At 63.7% G+C, this 15,532-nt stretch overlaps 1 protein-coding gene across 4 annotated transcripts in view; it reads right to left on the bottom strand.

Annotated features, from left to right (window-relative positions):
- The window catches only part of DOK7 (docking protein 7), a 33,172-nt gene that overhangs the window by 7,487 nt on the left and 10,153 nt on the right, over positions 1-15,532 (bottom strand). For all 4 annotated transcript variants that reach the window (XM_043906065.1, XM_043906066.1, XM_043906064.1 and 1 more), the window contains 3 exons: positions 13,982-14,182; positions 1,993-2,112; positions 110-226 (listed from right to left, as the gene is read on the bottom strand). In XM_043906065.1, the coding sequence (XP_043762000.1) occupies positions 110-226; positions 1,993-2,112; positions 13,982-14,182 (438 nt within the window). The remainder of the gene's footprint in view (positions 1-109; positions 227-1,992; positions 2,113-13,981; positions 14,183-15,532) is intronic.

Below are 15,532 nucleotides of genomic sequence, written 5' to 3'. Positions count from 1 at the left end.
GAGCTGGGGGCGGGGGCGGCTTAAAGGGGCGGGGCCAGCCCCAGGGCCGCCGGACCGCCCCGCCCCGCCCCGCTCGCCCCGCCCGCCCCGCTCCGGGTCATGGCCCTACCTCCGCTGCCCGGCCGGCCGGAGTGAGAGAGGAGGCTGAGCCGCTTCTCCAGCTGCAGGGCTTCCAGGGCCTCCTGCGCCACCCTTTCCTCCAGGGCGGGGCCTCCAGGGCTCGGGTCTGCGGCAGAGCAGGGTGTCGGTGAGGACGCGGCCCCAGGCCTGTCGCAGCAGCGTCCTCCCCAGGACCCCAATGCCATCGGAGCTGCGTGGACCCTGGTCCAGCCCCAAAGCCAGGACAGAACCCCTGGGAGCCCCAGCCACCGCACCCCCCCACCATGCCTGCACACCAGCCACTGGACCCCGAGCTCAGGGTACCCCAAACATCCCAGCGCAGGTCCCCTGGCCACCATCCTGTGTCCTGGGCCCAAGGAAAGGACAGCCCCTCAACCACCAGCCGATGTCCCTGGCCCGAAGCTGACAGTCCCTGCAGGGGGTGGTCAGGACGCCAGGACACCCTCCTGCGGCCGGCGGGTCTGCAAGACGCTGGCACTGGACGGACTCGCAGCCCCACCCCTCGCCCTCCCCGAGCCTGGCATCAGCATCTGCCCCCCAGTCACGATGGGGCCCGGGTGGGAACACACAGAACATGTGCTCAGGGCAGGGGCGGGAACTCTGAACTCTAATCTCTCGCTTCTTCCTAGCAATTCTGTCTGTCTGAGGCAGGTCCTGCCTCCGAGCCTTGGGGCCTGAGTGGGCCCCCGCCAAGCCGCAGTCAGCTGGAGGAGACACTCCAAGATCCCCGAGGGTTAAGGCTGCACACCCATTGGAGGCCACGTCTCAAGAGTCCCTGACGATCACAGACCTCGGTGGGACACCAGCCAGGCTCAGAGAGCAGAGCCCCACCAGCTCCATCCACACCCCACGTGTCCACCCCTGCCCTGTCCACACGCTCCCCATCCACGCCGCACCTGTGGCTGCAATGCAGGAAGGTGCCAGCAGAGGGCACAGCCATGCCACCCAGCAGAGCCTGGGCAGCAGGGCTCTGGTCCCAGGAGCCCTGTCCCTGCATCCATCACCCGCACCTCCCTCTGACTCACTTCGGGCTGGGGGCCCAGGGGCTGAGGCGGGGAAAGGGGGTCCTGGCACAGCCCCAGCCTCCCTAGAAGGTCCACCTGACCCCTGTCTGGCTGCGGGGCTCATGCAAGAAGGCTGCAACTGAGAGCTCAGTGACCATCTGCTGCCTGACGCAGGCCTTGGTCTCCCACCTGGACCAGGGGACAAGCGCCACCTCACTGGGGCCAGGGCAGCAGCAGCAGTCCCAGGTACCACCGCCCAGAGGGCCTCAGTGCAGGGCAGCAGCAATGCCCAGGGCCCGCCTTTGTCCCTCCCAAGGCAGCTGTCCCCGAGCGGGGAGGATAGAGCTCACCCGGCGCAAGGAAGTGCCCGGCTAGCATGCACTCCGGGGGCCGGCAACATCCCCGGCCCAGGACTCAAATGAGAGGGGCGCCCCGCCCACGCCGGGGAAGCAGGGAGAAGGCCAGGCCAGCTCAGAGCGGCGGGCCCCCACCCCCACCACCCCGACGTGCGGGCACCAAGACCCCACCTCACAAGGCAGCCTCCAGCCCGAACACCGGCTCAGGCGGGGCCAGAGAGCTGACCCCAGAGACCTCGGGCAAGGCTCTCAGCCAGGTCTGGGAGGCAGGGCCCGCTCAGGTCTTTGAAGGGGGGGATGCAGTTCCAGGCTCTGGCCTCGCGCTGGTCCACCCAGTACGGCCGCGGTAGCTCATCCCGGCCCTGAAGCCGCAGCCTCTGAGCATCTTGTGAAAAAGGGGCTGTGCCAGTGTGAGCGTCCCCCACCCCGGGAGCCCCGCGGGGGCTCACAGCAGCAGCCCCCCCAAACCCTCTGGCCAGGCCAGGCGTCCCCTCCGCCCACTACGCACTCACCTGGAAGAACAGGCCGCAGCCCGAAGGGGCCCTTGGTGGGCGAGATGCCTCGGACAATGCAGTCGAACAGAAAGCTGATCTGGTCTCCCTCGGCGGAGGACAGGAAGAAGACTCCGGCCCCTGAGTGGGGAGGACAGACCCTGCTGTCAGCCTGGCCCAGGGCATCGGTGGCGTGGGACCCCTGTGGGGTGGGCGTGGGCCGCCAGATGGAGGCTCCCGCCGAAGCCAAGCAAACCCACGAGTCCCCCCCCAACCCCTGCACCAGGGCGATGCGAGCCTCTTCCCCACCACGGAAAATGCACAACTCGCCCAGGAGGCTGCGGCCACACGCGGCTCTCCCAGGCCTGAAGGCACTGGGCCGGGCTGAGCGGCCTGGACAGGGTGGATGAGGACAATGGTAGAGGGTGGCCGGAGGGCAAGGAGGGCGTCCTGTCTGCACAGAGCGCCCAGCAGCCACTTCCCACTCCCCGTGCTCCTCTGAGGGGTGGCAGGGGCAGGTGCACCCCCCAGGAGGCGGCTGTGGGGCCTGGCTTCCTCAGCTGGGGCTGTGCTGAGCGGCCTGGCCCCCTCCGAGGCCTCTCCTCTTCCCGGGCGTGTTCTCAGGGTGGGGACCCCTGGAGCACCCCCACCCCGGCACTCCCACCCGCAGAGAGGGTCAAAGGAACACTCACATCTTGAGATACAGGAAGGTCACTGTGGCCCACGCAGGAGTTAACCCGAATTTGATGCTAACCAAAGCCGCCTGTTTGCAGCCTATCAAACATACACTGTACATCTGCTTTGATCATAAAAGCAAAGGGCACCCTGACCAGACGTAAAAACGTCCGTGTTAAAGAAGACAGTGCTGGCCCTCCATCCAGGGTGACATCCCTCCCCAGGTGCCAAGGCCACGCTGACTCACTGGGCACAGGCTGATCCGTTCTTCTGGGGGGAGGAGGAAGCGTGAAAACACGTAACCCTGACTTCTTTAATGTTCTTTGTTCTGACGCGATAAACTCCGATAAAGCCCCTGAAAACCCCTGCTTCTGCAGAGCCATTTGGCAAGCAGGCTTACGGGTCAGTCCTCAGGTGGAGCTCAAACAAAACTCTTCTCTGTTCTTGTGACTGAAGTTTTGTTGATCACTGTTGTTGACAGGGGGAGGCCAGCTAGGATCCTCTCCCCAGGGGGGCTGGGGGGGTCTGGGGGGGTGCCTGGGCCTGCGGGAGCCTGGGTGGAGCCCGCTGGCGTGAATGGAGTCCCGCGGCCGCGTGAATGGGGACACCGGGTCCCGCGGGCCGCGCGCCCGGCGTGCCATCACCGCCCAAGAATCCCTCGTGCCTCGCCGCCGTCTGCCCAAAGAAAGGCCGGCCCCCCGCACGGAGGAGGAGGGCACTCGGGGTGGGGCGGGCAGGCCAGGGAAGCGGCACTCTAAAACCGGCCTGGTCACGCTCGCCCGCCCCGGATTCCAGGGCCCCGGGCCAGCCCCACACGTGGTGCCGCCGCTGTGCCCCTGGGTGGCCCCCCAGGGCCCTAGCTGGTGGCACACCCGCTGGAGAGACCAGGAAACAGAGGCCGGGATGGGCACCACGGAGCCCTGGCCAGGAGCAGAGCAGCGACACCCCCGCCCGCCCGCCGGGCCCCCTCTAGGGCCCCCCTGAGGCTCGCTGCCCACGGGGCTGGGCGGGGTCTCTCCCTCTCCCGGCCCCGGGGTGGGGGGGCCGCTGACCAGGAACTCAAGCCGGGACTTTGGCTGGCAGCGGGCGGACAGGGAGGAGGCCCTGTCCCGGCCACCCCGCTCAGCTGGGGCCAGGCCTCTAATCCCAAGCTTATGGTCAGCTGGCAGCGGCGCTGGCACAGCCAGTCCCCCGACTATAAAAAACTGCGTTACAGGAGGGAGCGGAGCCGGCGGCATTCCGCGGGCATCTGCGGGCTCCTGCTCCCGCACTGGCCGCCACCTGCCCCCGTCCTTGGCAGCCCCAGGGGCTCCCGCAGGGGACGTGAGTCTCTGAGGGGGCCCACCCGAGCCTCGCAACCAAGAGACAAGGCCGCCCAGACCCAGCACCGACCGCTCACCGCCCCGGGCTCCCCTCTCCACCCCAGGCTTTGAGGAACAAACGTGCCTGGCCCACCTGGCACACCTCCCCAAGGGTGGCCACATCCGCAAGCCCCCGCCCCGCCCTCGCCCAGAACGCCCCTCAGCCACACCTAACCACCCTCCTCCTGTTGACTCTGCTCCTGTGACGTGGCCTTTCCTGGCCCCGACCCCTGGGCACTCAGGGACACTTTCACGGGGCCAGGCGCCAGGAGCGGCCCCCACTGAGTGTGGATGGAAAGAGGGGGCGCGGGCAGCCCGGCCCTTGCCTTCAGACGCCCCTCCCCAGGAAAGTGTCTCCGTGTTTCCTGTTTGCTCGTCTGTCCGCGAGGAGGGAAGGAAAGCTAGAGCCTGGCCCGTTTTGCCTTGTTGTGCAGGTGTGGTCCACGGTCACTGCAGGTGGTGGCCGCAGCCATGAAACTAAAAGACGCTTGCTCCTTGGAAGGAAGGTTATGACCAACCCAGGCAGCATGTTAAAAAGCAGACATTACTTTGTCAACAAAGGTCTGTCTAGTCAAGGTTTTTCCAGTGGTCATGTATGGATGTGAGAATTGGACTATAAAGGAAGCTGAGCACCGAAGAATTGATGCTTTTGAACTGTGGTGTTGGAGAAGACTCTTGAGAGTCCCTTGGACTGCAAGAAGATCCAACCAGTCCATCCTAAAGGAAATCAGTCCTGAATGTACATTGGAAGGACTGATGTTGAAGCTGAAACTCCAATACTTTGGCCACCTGATGTGAAGAGCTGACTCATTTGAAAAGACCCTGATGCTGGGAAAGATTGAAGGTGGGAGGAGAAGGGGACGACAGAGCATGAGATGGTTGGATGGCATCACCGACTCAATGGACATGGGTTTGGGTAGACTCCGGGAGTTGGTGATGGACAGAGAGGCCTGGCGTGCTGTGGTCCATGGGGTTAAGTCGCAAAGAGTCGGACGCGACTGAGGGACTGAACTGAACAGGTGTGGTCACTGCCACCATGCCCCTCCCACCCGCCCCCTCTCATCCATGTCCGTGAAGCCCTCACTCCACCCCGAAGCGGGGCCAGTCCCCTCCCCTGGGCTCTGGACCACAGGAAGTGGCAGAGGGGACACTCTACAGGGTTTGGGGCCCAGGCACGAGGGGCTGGCAACCCCCAGGTTCCCTGTCTTGGAACCAGCCACCCGGGTTGTCCTGTTGGAAGGTAAGGCCCGGAGGAGAACTGAGGCGTCCCAGCCAATAGCCAGCACCGGGGCCCCAGGCCACGCCTGAGGCCTCCCACCAAATGCCACTGCCCAAGTGACTCCAGTCGGCTGCTCAGAGCAGAGGGAGCCCCGCCCAGACTGCTGACCTGCAGGGTCGCAGCCAGGAAGCAGCGCTAAGGTTTGGGGGTATCTGTCTCCCAGCAATAAGTAACGTGGAAAGTTAAGATGTGGAGCAGAGTGTCCTGCCCGGTAGGAAGCAGCTGCCTGCGGGTTCACGGCCACCTTTTGCTCTAGAGACAGGCGCTATCGCTCATAAGGGGGTGCAGCAAACCTCACTCCCATCATAAATGCAATTGCTCCCAGGGAAGAATATCTCCAGGGGAGAAGCATCACGTTCAACTCGAAGATTCACCAGCCATGAGAAAGAAAAACCTTCCTTCAAATATCCAATGAGCCAGATCCGGGCTTTCATCTCCAGGCTCCAGACTTTTGTCCCTGAATCTCGGTACCCCCAGCTCCTCAGAGAATTCCACTCTCTGCTGGCAAAGAACACACAGCAAAGGCCAGTCGGGGACAGAGACTCTGAAGGAATTTCCTGCTGAGAAGGTTCTAGAAAGCTCTGTCCACACAGCCCTGGTTATCAATCAGAAAGCTGGCAGAGCTAACTGAGCCTTGGGAAATTATTTTGCAGTTTCCTAATAGAGTGAAACATCTACTGATTAAAGTTTCATTTGTCTCTGCCTCTATTTCGGGAGAAAGAAAGTGCAATGAGATAAGTTCATGTGAAATGAAGCTGAAATCTCACCTGATGGTTTCATACCCACTAGGAGTGGGTATTTAAACCTATGTAAATAACAGGTGTGCTATTTAAACAACACACAGAAACGAAACAGAAAACAAGAGCTGGTGAGGGTCTGGAGAAACTGGGACCCTCGCACACTGTTGGTGGGAACCTAACATCATACAGTCGTGTGGAAAGCAGTGCGGCAGCTCCTCAACACATTCCACCGAGAACCACCATCTGATCCAGCAAGTGTATTTCTGGGCACGCACCCAAAAGAATTAAAAGTAAGGTCTCCAAGAGATATTTGCCTGCCCATGTTCACGGCAACATCATTCACAATAGCTAAAATGTGGACACAGTCCAAGTGTCCATCGACAGATGGATGGATAAACACCATGTGGTCCGTCCATACAGCGGAATCTGCTTCAGCCTTAAAAAGGAAGGAAATTCTAACACCTGCTGGACGCGGATGAGCCGTGAGGATGCTGAGCCAAGGGAAATAGGCCAGTCACAAAAGGGCAAATCCTGAGTGATTCCACTTATGTGAGGTCCCCAGAGTTGTCAAAATCAGAGACAGAAAGCAGAATAAGGGGTGCGGGGCTGGGCGGGGAGGGGAGCAGGGAGCTGGTGTCTGGGGACAGAGTTTGGGACGATGACGAGGTTCTGGGGATGGGGGCACAGCCACGTGAACGAACGTGCTCACTGCCACTGAACTGCAGAAGAGGCGTACGTGATCCAGTGTGCACCATGTGGACTTGGCCACGGTCAACCGAAAACAAGGACAAACACTACACAGGCTCCGTCCCACCCTCCAGTGAGCCACCTCCCCACCCCCACCCCGCCACCACCCAGCAGGATGCAGCCTTGCGGTCCAGGCATGTCACATCCTCGGAGCAGCTCCTGCTAAACTCCAGGAGCTCATCCTAATCACCCTGACAATGCCCCCTGCACACGGGAAGGGGGGCACCCAACCCCACCCTGAGCAGACAGCAGGGGCGTCAGCCTTGACCCTGGACTCTGTCCCCGGGTGGATGCTGGCCTCCGGCTCCCAGTCACCCATCGACACCCTGCTCCAGCCAAGGCCACTCGCTGGTGACCCACCTTCCTCCCATGCTCTCCCCACCCCTCCCGCAGGGATGCACTGGGCATCTGCCCAGGTGAGGGGCCCCTCAGGGCGAGCCTGGGGCCTTGCTTTCCTCTGCGTCTCCCCAAGTGCTGGCTGAGGGTCCTGCTCTGAAACGGTGTCCTGAATGACCCAGCCACAGAGAGGGCCTGCCCCTCCCCACTTCCACCCCGTCCCCCAGGGGTGCAGGAGGACAGCAGAGAGGGTCAGCGGGTGTCCCCACTCCTGCGTTGCAACAGGGAGCTGAGGTGCAGGCCGGGGAACAGCAGGTGGAGACCCAAACCCAAGCCCCACTCACTGCACGGTGCCCGCCATCCCCCGGGGCCTGCCAGGGTGAGACTCAGAGGCCCGGGCAGGAAGGACACTGCTCAGACAGAGTGCCCACCACTGGGAGAATTCTGCCAAGCACACCTGCCAGCCCAGAGCCATCACGGAAGTGGGGGCCGGTGCCACCCGCCCAGTCCCTGCAGGGCCAGTCTGGCCAGCAGAAGTCTCTCCCTGGGAGTGTGAGACCCGGGGTCCCCTCTAGAGGACACTGACCCACGGCCCAGGCGCCTGGCTGCACCAGACACCAAACACTCCTTGGCCAGAGACCCGCCGGTGGGGTCAGTCCCAACCCACGAGCGGCTGCGAAACTGCTGGCTCTCCTGCAACCTCCGCGGGAGCCTGGGCGAGGGCGGGGCCTGAGCACCCCGGGGCCGGGGTCCAGGTCACCACCTGGCACACGCCTCCCAGGCAGGGGCACAGGAAGCCGGGGCGGTGCAGATGAGAGACGGAGGCTCGGAGAGGCTGAGACGAGTCAGACTCGTCCCTGGGAGCCTCGGGTGAGCCGCACTTCCTGCCCACGGACCACCTTTCTCCACGTGAAGATGTGGGATGCAGCTCACACACCATCATGTCCAGATGGTCCCATGAGGCCACGCTGCCCATCCCCGAGGACGCACTGGGCCCACTTTTCGGCCTGGGAGGAGACAGACTGAAGACAAATGCCCCGAGAAGGAGTCCCGGAGGCCACTGACAGCTGGAAGGGGCCCCGCCCCACTCAGGCCTGGTGCCAAAAGGCTCAGGGCTGGGCACCGAGGAAGTCAGGCCCCTCAGCGTCACCACGCTCAGACACAGACTAGGGCACGTCTCAGGCCGCTCCATGCCTCAGTGTCCCCATCTGTAAATGGGCGTGTGCACACACCACCGAGGGTTGGCGTGCAGATCCAGACTCCCCTGCTAGGTAAGGTGTCCTGCAGGGGCCTCACAGGTGACTATCACCCTTGGCCCCTCTCTCCCTGACCCTGAGTGACCTCGGCCTCCCTGGACACGCAGAGGCTCCAGAGCCATTCCCGGGTGCACATGCCATCGTGGGCTGCAGAAAGGTGACAGATCCCGGCCCGACTCCGGCCCCCAGAGCACAGACCTCCGGGCAGAGGGCTGAAATTGACCGCAAGTCTGTCCCAAAGTGTGACGGGGGCTCTAGACCCAAAGAGAGACTCCGCCTCCAGGGGTAAACCTGATCCGGCTCTGGACAGGCTTGAACCCCACCTGGGGGCCTTCCCCCCCAACGGGCTGAGCCCTGGAGCTCAGCCCAGGCCCCCCTCCTCGGACCCTCCCCTCGGCATCCTCACCCCCCCCCCCCCGCTGGCCCTCCTCCCTCCCCCCTTCCTAACACTCCTGAACCCACAGGCCCCGCCCCCAGCCTCCTCACGCCCCACCTCCATACCCCCAGCACCCTGGGGCCAAAGCCAACACCCTCAACAGGTCTGCTGGTGGCACCATTCCGCTCCAGCACCTTCGAGGGCTCTCTGCTTCCCTGGGAACACAGCCCAGCTCAGGTCCAGGCTCCAGAGCCTCCCGTAACCAGGACACGGCTTCCCCCTCCAACCTCACCTCTGCCACTCTACCAGCCAGGGTCCTGCACACACCATTCCTGCCACCAGCCACGCTAATGTCTGCCTGGAACCCCTTTTCTCTTCCCTCCACTCTACCCTACCTTCAGCAGCCAGGCTCAGTTGAATTCCTGTCCAACCTGCAGAGGCCCCGTCCAGGCTCAGCCTGCGAGGGCCTCCCCAGTCTGTGGCCCCACCTGGCTCCCCTCGCACCCCTGAGGACTCGAAACGTCCGTGTCCTCTCACATAGCCTGAGTCTTCCCAGCCCGGGATGTTCTCCCCACTCCAACCCCGCACCCAGGGCCGGGCATGGAGAATCCCCTGAACACATTCCCCCCTCCTCCAAGCTCCGGGGCTGGAGACCACGGCTCCAGCAGCTCCAGCAGCTCCAGCAAGACCAGCCTCTGGACCACAGCGCCCACAAGAGGCAGCCGAGGGCGTCTCAGTGCTGGACACGCTGGCAAGGTGGCCTCTCCCGCTCCAGAGCTTCGCCCTGTGCTCACGTGTTTGCTCTTGTTCAGTCGTCGCCCAACTGCTTGTGACCCCATGACCTGTCCTCCACTATCTCCCGAAGTCTGCTCAGACTCATGTCCATCGAGTCGGAGATGCCTTCCAACCATCTCATCCTCTGTCGTCCCCTTCTCCTCCCGCCCTCAATCTTTGCCAGCATCAGGGTCTTTTCCAATGAATTGGCTCTTCACAACAGGTGGCCAAAGTACTGGAGTTTCACTATACTTGCTTACATATATATATTCACTATACTCACTTATATACCCATGACGAATTGATGCTTTTGAACTGCGGTGTTGGAGAAGACTCTTGAGAGTCCCTTGGATGGCAAGGAGCTCCAACCAGTCTTTCCTAAAGGAGATCAGTCTTGGGTGTTCATTGGAAGGACTGATGTTGAAGCTGAAGCTCCAGTACTTTGGCCACCTGATGCAAAGAGCCAGCTCATTGGAAAAGATACTGATGCTGGGAAAGACTGAAGGTGGGAGGAGAAGGGGACGACAGAGGATAACATGGTTGGATGGCATCACTGACTCGATCGACATGAGTTTGACTAAACTCCAGGAGTTGGTGAAGGACAGGGAGGCCTGGCGTGCTGCGGTCCATGGGGTCGCAACGAGTCGGACACAACTTAGGGAATGAACTGAACTGAACTGAACACTCACTTATAAAAATGATTTACAATGCTCGCTGCTCCCCAAGGGGCTGACGGGATGGGCTGGACCCCAAGAGCCGGGGAGGAGGAGAGGCGGAGCAGTGGGCAGAGGCCTGGGCTCCAGCCTTGGACTCTGCCGTCCACCACCCGTGGAGTCCCTCAGCAGTCAAGGACCCTGATCCTTGTGGCTGCAGCCGGCTCACGCGGGAGTGGAAACACCTTGGAAGTGTCCTTGACAGGACCTGCCAACGTGAGGGACGGGGACTTCCCCTGGCCCCCGTGCCAGAAACTTCCATTCACCCCTAGGCCCTGTGCAAATGCCCCCCAGCGCTCCCCAAAGCCTTCCCGGCCCTGGCAGGGCACCCCACACCGGGTCCGCCACTCTCCCTGCGGCTGAGCCTGTCCTGGGCGAAGGGTGCCCCAAATCTCTGCACCACCCCCATCTGTGTGCCCTGCCCCTGCCCAGGAGCCCTAAACACACCGCCATGACCACCCCAGAGACAGAGACCTCAGGCTCCTGTTCAAAGTATCTGATCAGGCTGCCGTCCACGTGGAGGCCACAGAGAGAACACGCCCACCCATGGGGACCCGGAGCCACACGGAGCCCCCGGCCCCGACCCCTCCCTGACACCCACAGGGCGCTGACCGCCCCCACACACTCCTCAGGGCCCTCTCCTGACAGCCGGTCACCTGTGTCTCAGTGTGGGTGAAGGGGCCGGGGTCCGGTCACTGCTCTCCGGAGTGGTCTGGGGGCATGACTCTAGGGCCCAGGGGCCAGGCTGGGGCCTGCCCTGTACAGGATATGTTAATTCCTTCATCCAGAACCTTCCAGAGCCTGCTGGTGACTCTAACCCCTGCTCCAACTCGGGGCCCACAGACTCACTGAGATCTGAATTCTGGCACCATCAGAGTTGGGGTCACCTGGTCATGGGCTGGATGGTGGCCCCAAAGGACAGGCTCCCATCCTGGAGGCTGCGACTGCATCCTTATCTGGAAAAGGGTCTCTGCAGGTATGCCCAAGTGAAGGCGCTCAGGCCCTCCCGAGCATCGAGGGGCCTTGACTCCAATGACCCATGTCCCACGTGAAGGGGGACCTCGTGAAGCCAGAGCAGACAGGAGGGGTGTGGCCACAAACCTGGAACACTTGGGGCCCCCGGGGACTGGACTCGGGACCCCCGGGGACCACAACAGGCAAGGAGGACCCTCCCCAGGAGCCACCAGGAGGGCGCAGCCCCGGCCCGTCCTTGACTTTGGACAGAACGGTGAAGGGGCAGACTGCGCTGTTCTCAGGCCCGGGATGCGGTCATTCGCTACGTGGCCCTGGCCCTGAACTAGCCACCCTCCTCCCCGGAGGCCCGCATCCTGAGCGGCCTGCTGCTCTGACCACACGCGGGGCTGCACGGTCCTGCTCACCCCGCCTGCATCACCCGGGTCTGGGGACAGTCTACGAACCGGCAGAGCCGCAGCACCTGCCGGGGGGCAGAGGGTCGTGTCCCTGGAGGAGAACGGAATGGAGCCCCGTGGGACCCACCGGGTGGCAGAGTGTCGGAAAAGGCTGGTCCAGCCCCCCGCCACACCCACCGTGTTCTCTGGCCACCACTCGCCGGCCGGCTTTGGCCAGGGGCCTCCAGACAGTCTGGAGGTGAGGGGAGGACCCCCAAGAGGGACTTTCTGTGGGAGGGAGAACATCCGCCCTGGAGCCCTTGGGTCCAGGCAGACCCGCCGGGCCCGCCCAGGGCCTAAGGCCCAAACTCAGGCCTTGCACAGAAGCCCCAGGGCGGCCGGCCACAGTTCACGCTGTTGGCCTGCCCGCCCGGGACAGGACTCAGCAGCTTGAGTTACAGCTTCCACCCTCCCAGGAAGCCCTGCGACTTCTGATGCCTGGAATCGTCGACGGTTGGAGAAGGAGCCCACCCACACCAAGAGCTGGAATTTTAAACTCTGAGGCCTCTGGGGGAAAAACATCCAGTGGACTCTATTACATTACGTCCGGGCAAATAAAACAGTCTCCAAGGAACCGGTCCTCCTGGCCGCCCCCACTCGAGGGCACACACCATCTCCAGCCACGGCCTGCACCCCAGGCCTCAGGCAGCCACAGGCCACTCTGCCTGAATCTTGGCCCCGGGAGTCCCAGCGGTCCAGCCACGATGCTGGTCGCTCTCCTGCCGGGGCCCCCAGCAGCTCCAGGGCCCCATGTGAAGGACATCTAGGGAGAGAAGGGTTGCCACACACACCAAGCGTGCTGCAGCCTGCTGTCCCCCACCGTCCATGCAAGGGAGGGGGTGGGAGCCAGGCTGGGCCCCCCACCCACCCGCTGCCGGCGCCTCTAAGGTCCGGCAGAGAGGACTCTGGACGGTGTCCCGGGCAGGCCTTCCCCGCCAGACACGGAGGGGCCAACAGCTGTACTCACCTCCTCCTCCTGCTCGAAACATCCCAGGCAGGAAAACGCACAGACCAAGCCTCACGCAAGGCCTTCCGACTCCGGCTGCGGCCCCCCTGCCAGCCCTGGGCTTAGCTCCCCCGGCCTGCCTGCACCTCCCCTGAGTCACCCCTCCCTGCCTCTCTCTGCATCTCAGAGCTTCTAAGCTCCCTGGAGCCCAGGACGAGCCATCAGCACGAAATCCAGGGGCTGCAGTCCCTGTCTCAGCAGCAGCTCCAACCTGCCTGCCAAGGTCCCCGGCAGTTTACATCTCGTCCCGTCAAAGGCAGGGCCCGCCGGAACCGTCCTGCCTCACACACCCCCCCACCCTGAGGAACAAGGGCCACGGGCCCAGCGTCCAGCATGACCACATCCTCAAGTGTGTTCCCGGCACCCAGAGAAATCTGGGCGCAACTGAGTTCCGGAGCGTGGGGTGGGGGGCACACCCTCCCACCAGCCACATTGACTGTGTGCCGGGCCCTGTGGGCGCCCCTGGCCAGCTCTGTCCTCTCCAGGGGCTGTGGGTTGGGGAGTGATCTGTGTTCCTCTAAGAGGGTGGGGGGGAGGAGAGAGGTCATCCCCAGCTCAGAGCCCTGATCGCCCTCCACGAGGGAGGGACCCGTGACCCCCCAACCCCGGCTGGGGTCGCAGGCTGACCAGATCTGGGATGCACAGCCCCCATCCAGGCCGCACCCTCCAGCCCAGCCCAGTGACCGTGGTTGTCGAGGCGGCCCAGCTGGCGGCACTCGGAGGAGAGGGACTCGTTCCCCCACCCTCAACAGCAAGTGCAGGTCCACAGCGGCCTCCTTCACTGGGAGAACAGCGGGCTGGGGGTGCTGGAACACACACACCCCCACCCTGCACCCCAAACTCTCCAACCGAGGGCCTGTGCGCTCGCCCTCCCGAGCCCCTCCTGGCGGGAGGCTAGCTCCCTGCAGCGCTCACCCGGCCTCGGATGCCACCTCGGCCCTGGGGGCCCCCCGCCCTCACTGCTGGGGCCTTGCATTCAGCCCTCATCTCCAACATCGGCCAGGGTGGTGGCTCAGGGCCCAGGGAGCCGAAGTGTCTGCTCAGCATATCCTCAGTGGACACGTCTATTCTCTTTTTTTCCCAGCTGAGCAGCTCTGATGCCCTGTGACCGGGCCCTGAACCTCCCCCAGGCAGCCCTGCACCAACTTCATGCGGGAGGGTCCCCGCTCGCAGCCCCCAAGCCCCTGCCTCCGGCCGGAAGCACAGAATCCGGGCTGGGGGCTAACCGCCGGCCCTTTGAGACCTCAGGCTGCTGCAGGCCCCAGAGAGGCCACTGCAAGTGGGAGGGCCAGCTCTGGGCCACGGCCCGGCCAGCAAGCCCGCGGCCCACATACTTACAGAATCCACACCTGGTCCCGCCTTCAAAGATGAACCCGTTGGGCACGGCCCCGTAGCGCCGGAGGTCCGACAGCTTCCACTGCCCCGCCACGGCCGGGGGGACGTCCCTGGCCACCACGAGGATGTCGTTGCAGAGGTGCAGGGTGGCGGGGCCACTCTCCAGCTTGGTGCCCGGAGCCACGATCACGGGGAACCTGTGCACTGGGGCAGGGTGGGGGCGACAGGGTGTTGCTGGGAGCGGATGGCGGCCAGGAGGCGGCAGCCCGGGTGTCAGCTCCCGAGGGCAGGGCCACCCGGTGCCACGGCCCCGCCCTGTCCTGTCCTCAGAGGCCCGCCCTGAGCGCCCCCCCACCTCCCACCCTAACGAGGCTGGACCGACCCCAGCGAGCTCCGGGAGAAGCACGCGGGCCACGGCTGGCAAGTCCGAAGCCTCGGGCACGTCCTCTGAGAAACCCCGCCCAGCGCAGCTGCTGTGGTCCCATTCCAAAGATGGGAACCCTGAGGCCTAGGAGGCCCAGCCTCCGGCCCCTCCTGGAGACTCCCAGCCTGGCCGCAGGGACACACAGGAAGCCCCAGGCCCTCCCCGCTCCAGTGAGAGGGTCTCCCTGGTGCTGAGCATGGCAACGAGCTCCCTGAGACCTCCTTGCTGCCTTGGGCTCAGCCCTTTGCCCCTGAAGCCCCTCAGGAGGGCGGTGGTAAGCTCTTCTCTCTTCACAAGGGCCCCCCAACAACCTCGGAAGGACCTTGGAAGAGGGGTGCATCCCAGAGCAGCCAGGCCCAGGAGTGGATGGCAGCCTCCCGGCCTGTGCCCACCAGCCCCATGTCCACCCCGAAGCCGAGGGGCCAGCCCCAGCCCTGCCTCCTCCTCCCTCCTAAGCCCACCCAAGCCCCCGCGGTAGGCAGGGGCCCCTGGGCGAGGATCCTCAGCCTGGCCCCAGGGGACTGGGGGTCAGCGACCCATGACCACGTCCTGGTGATGTCTGTTAAGATGCCGGGCCAGGGCACCGGCTGCCTCTGCAGCAGGGCCCCTCCCGCCCTGCCCCGCCCCGCCCCACCCTAGCAGAAGAGGAGTCACGCCCTAAGCCAGGCTGAACCGGCTGAACCCCAACGGGAGAACTTTCTGGAAGAGGCTCCTCCCTCCTGCCCCCGCGCCCCCCCACTGGGCCCTCCACACGTCCCCCGCTCTAGAGGCCTGGTCTGGGGGCTCCCGGAGGAGGGGGGAGCCGCTGCCCCCTAGCTGGGCTGGGCTGAGGTGAGTGAGACCCCTTACTCAGGGTGCAAAGCAGGGGCCAAGATCAGTGATATTTTAACGATGACTTAAACAACAAAAATCAGCGCAAAAAGTCCACGGAGAGTGAAACAGCTTAAATAAAGCCCAGGCCGGCTGTGGCATCGGGGCAGGTGTGGACAGGAAGGTTTAAAGACGGCTCACAGACCAGCTTCGCTTTAGATTTTGACATGTCTGTTCATCGTGGGCTTCGAGGTTTCATTTTTAACTCTTTAAATATTGTGTTAAAACATCATGGCTTTTGAGATAAATCAGGGCTTTGG

Source organism: Cervus elaphus, chromosome 6 (genome assembly GCF_910594005.1).
Source record: "Cervus elaphus chromosome 6, mCerEla1.1, whole genome shotgun sequence".
In the NCBI taxonomy this organism is placed as follows: Eukaryota; Metazoa; Chordata; class Mammalia; order Artiodactyla; family Cervidae; genus Cervus; species Cervus elaphus.
The sequence above is the reverse complement of the archived record's forward strand: the minus strand, read 5'-3'. Positions and strand labels throughout refer to the sequence as shown.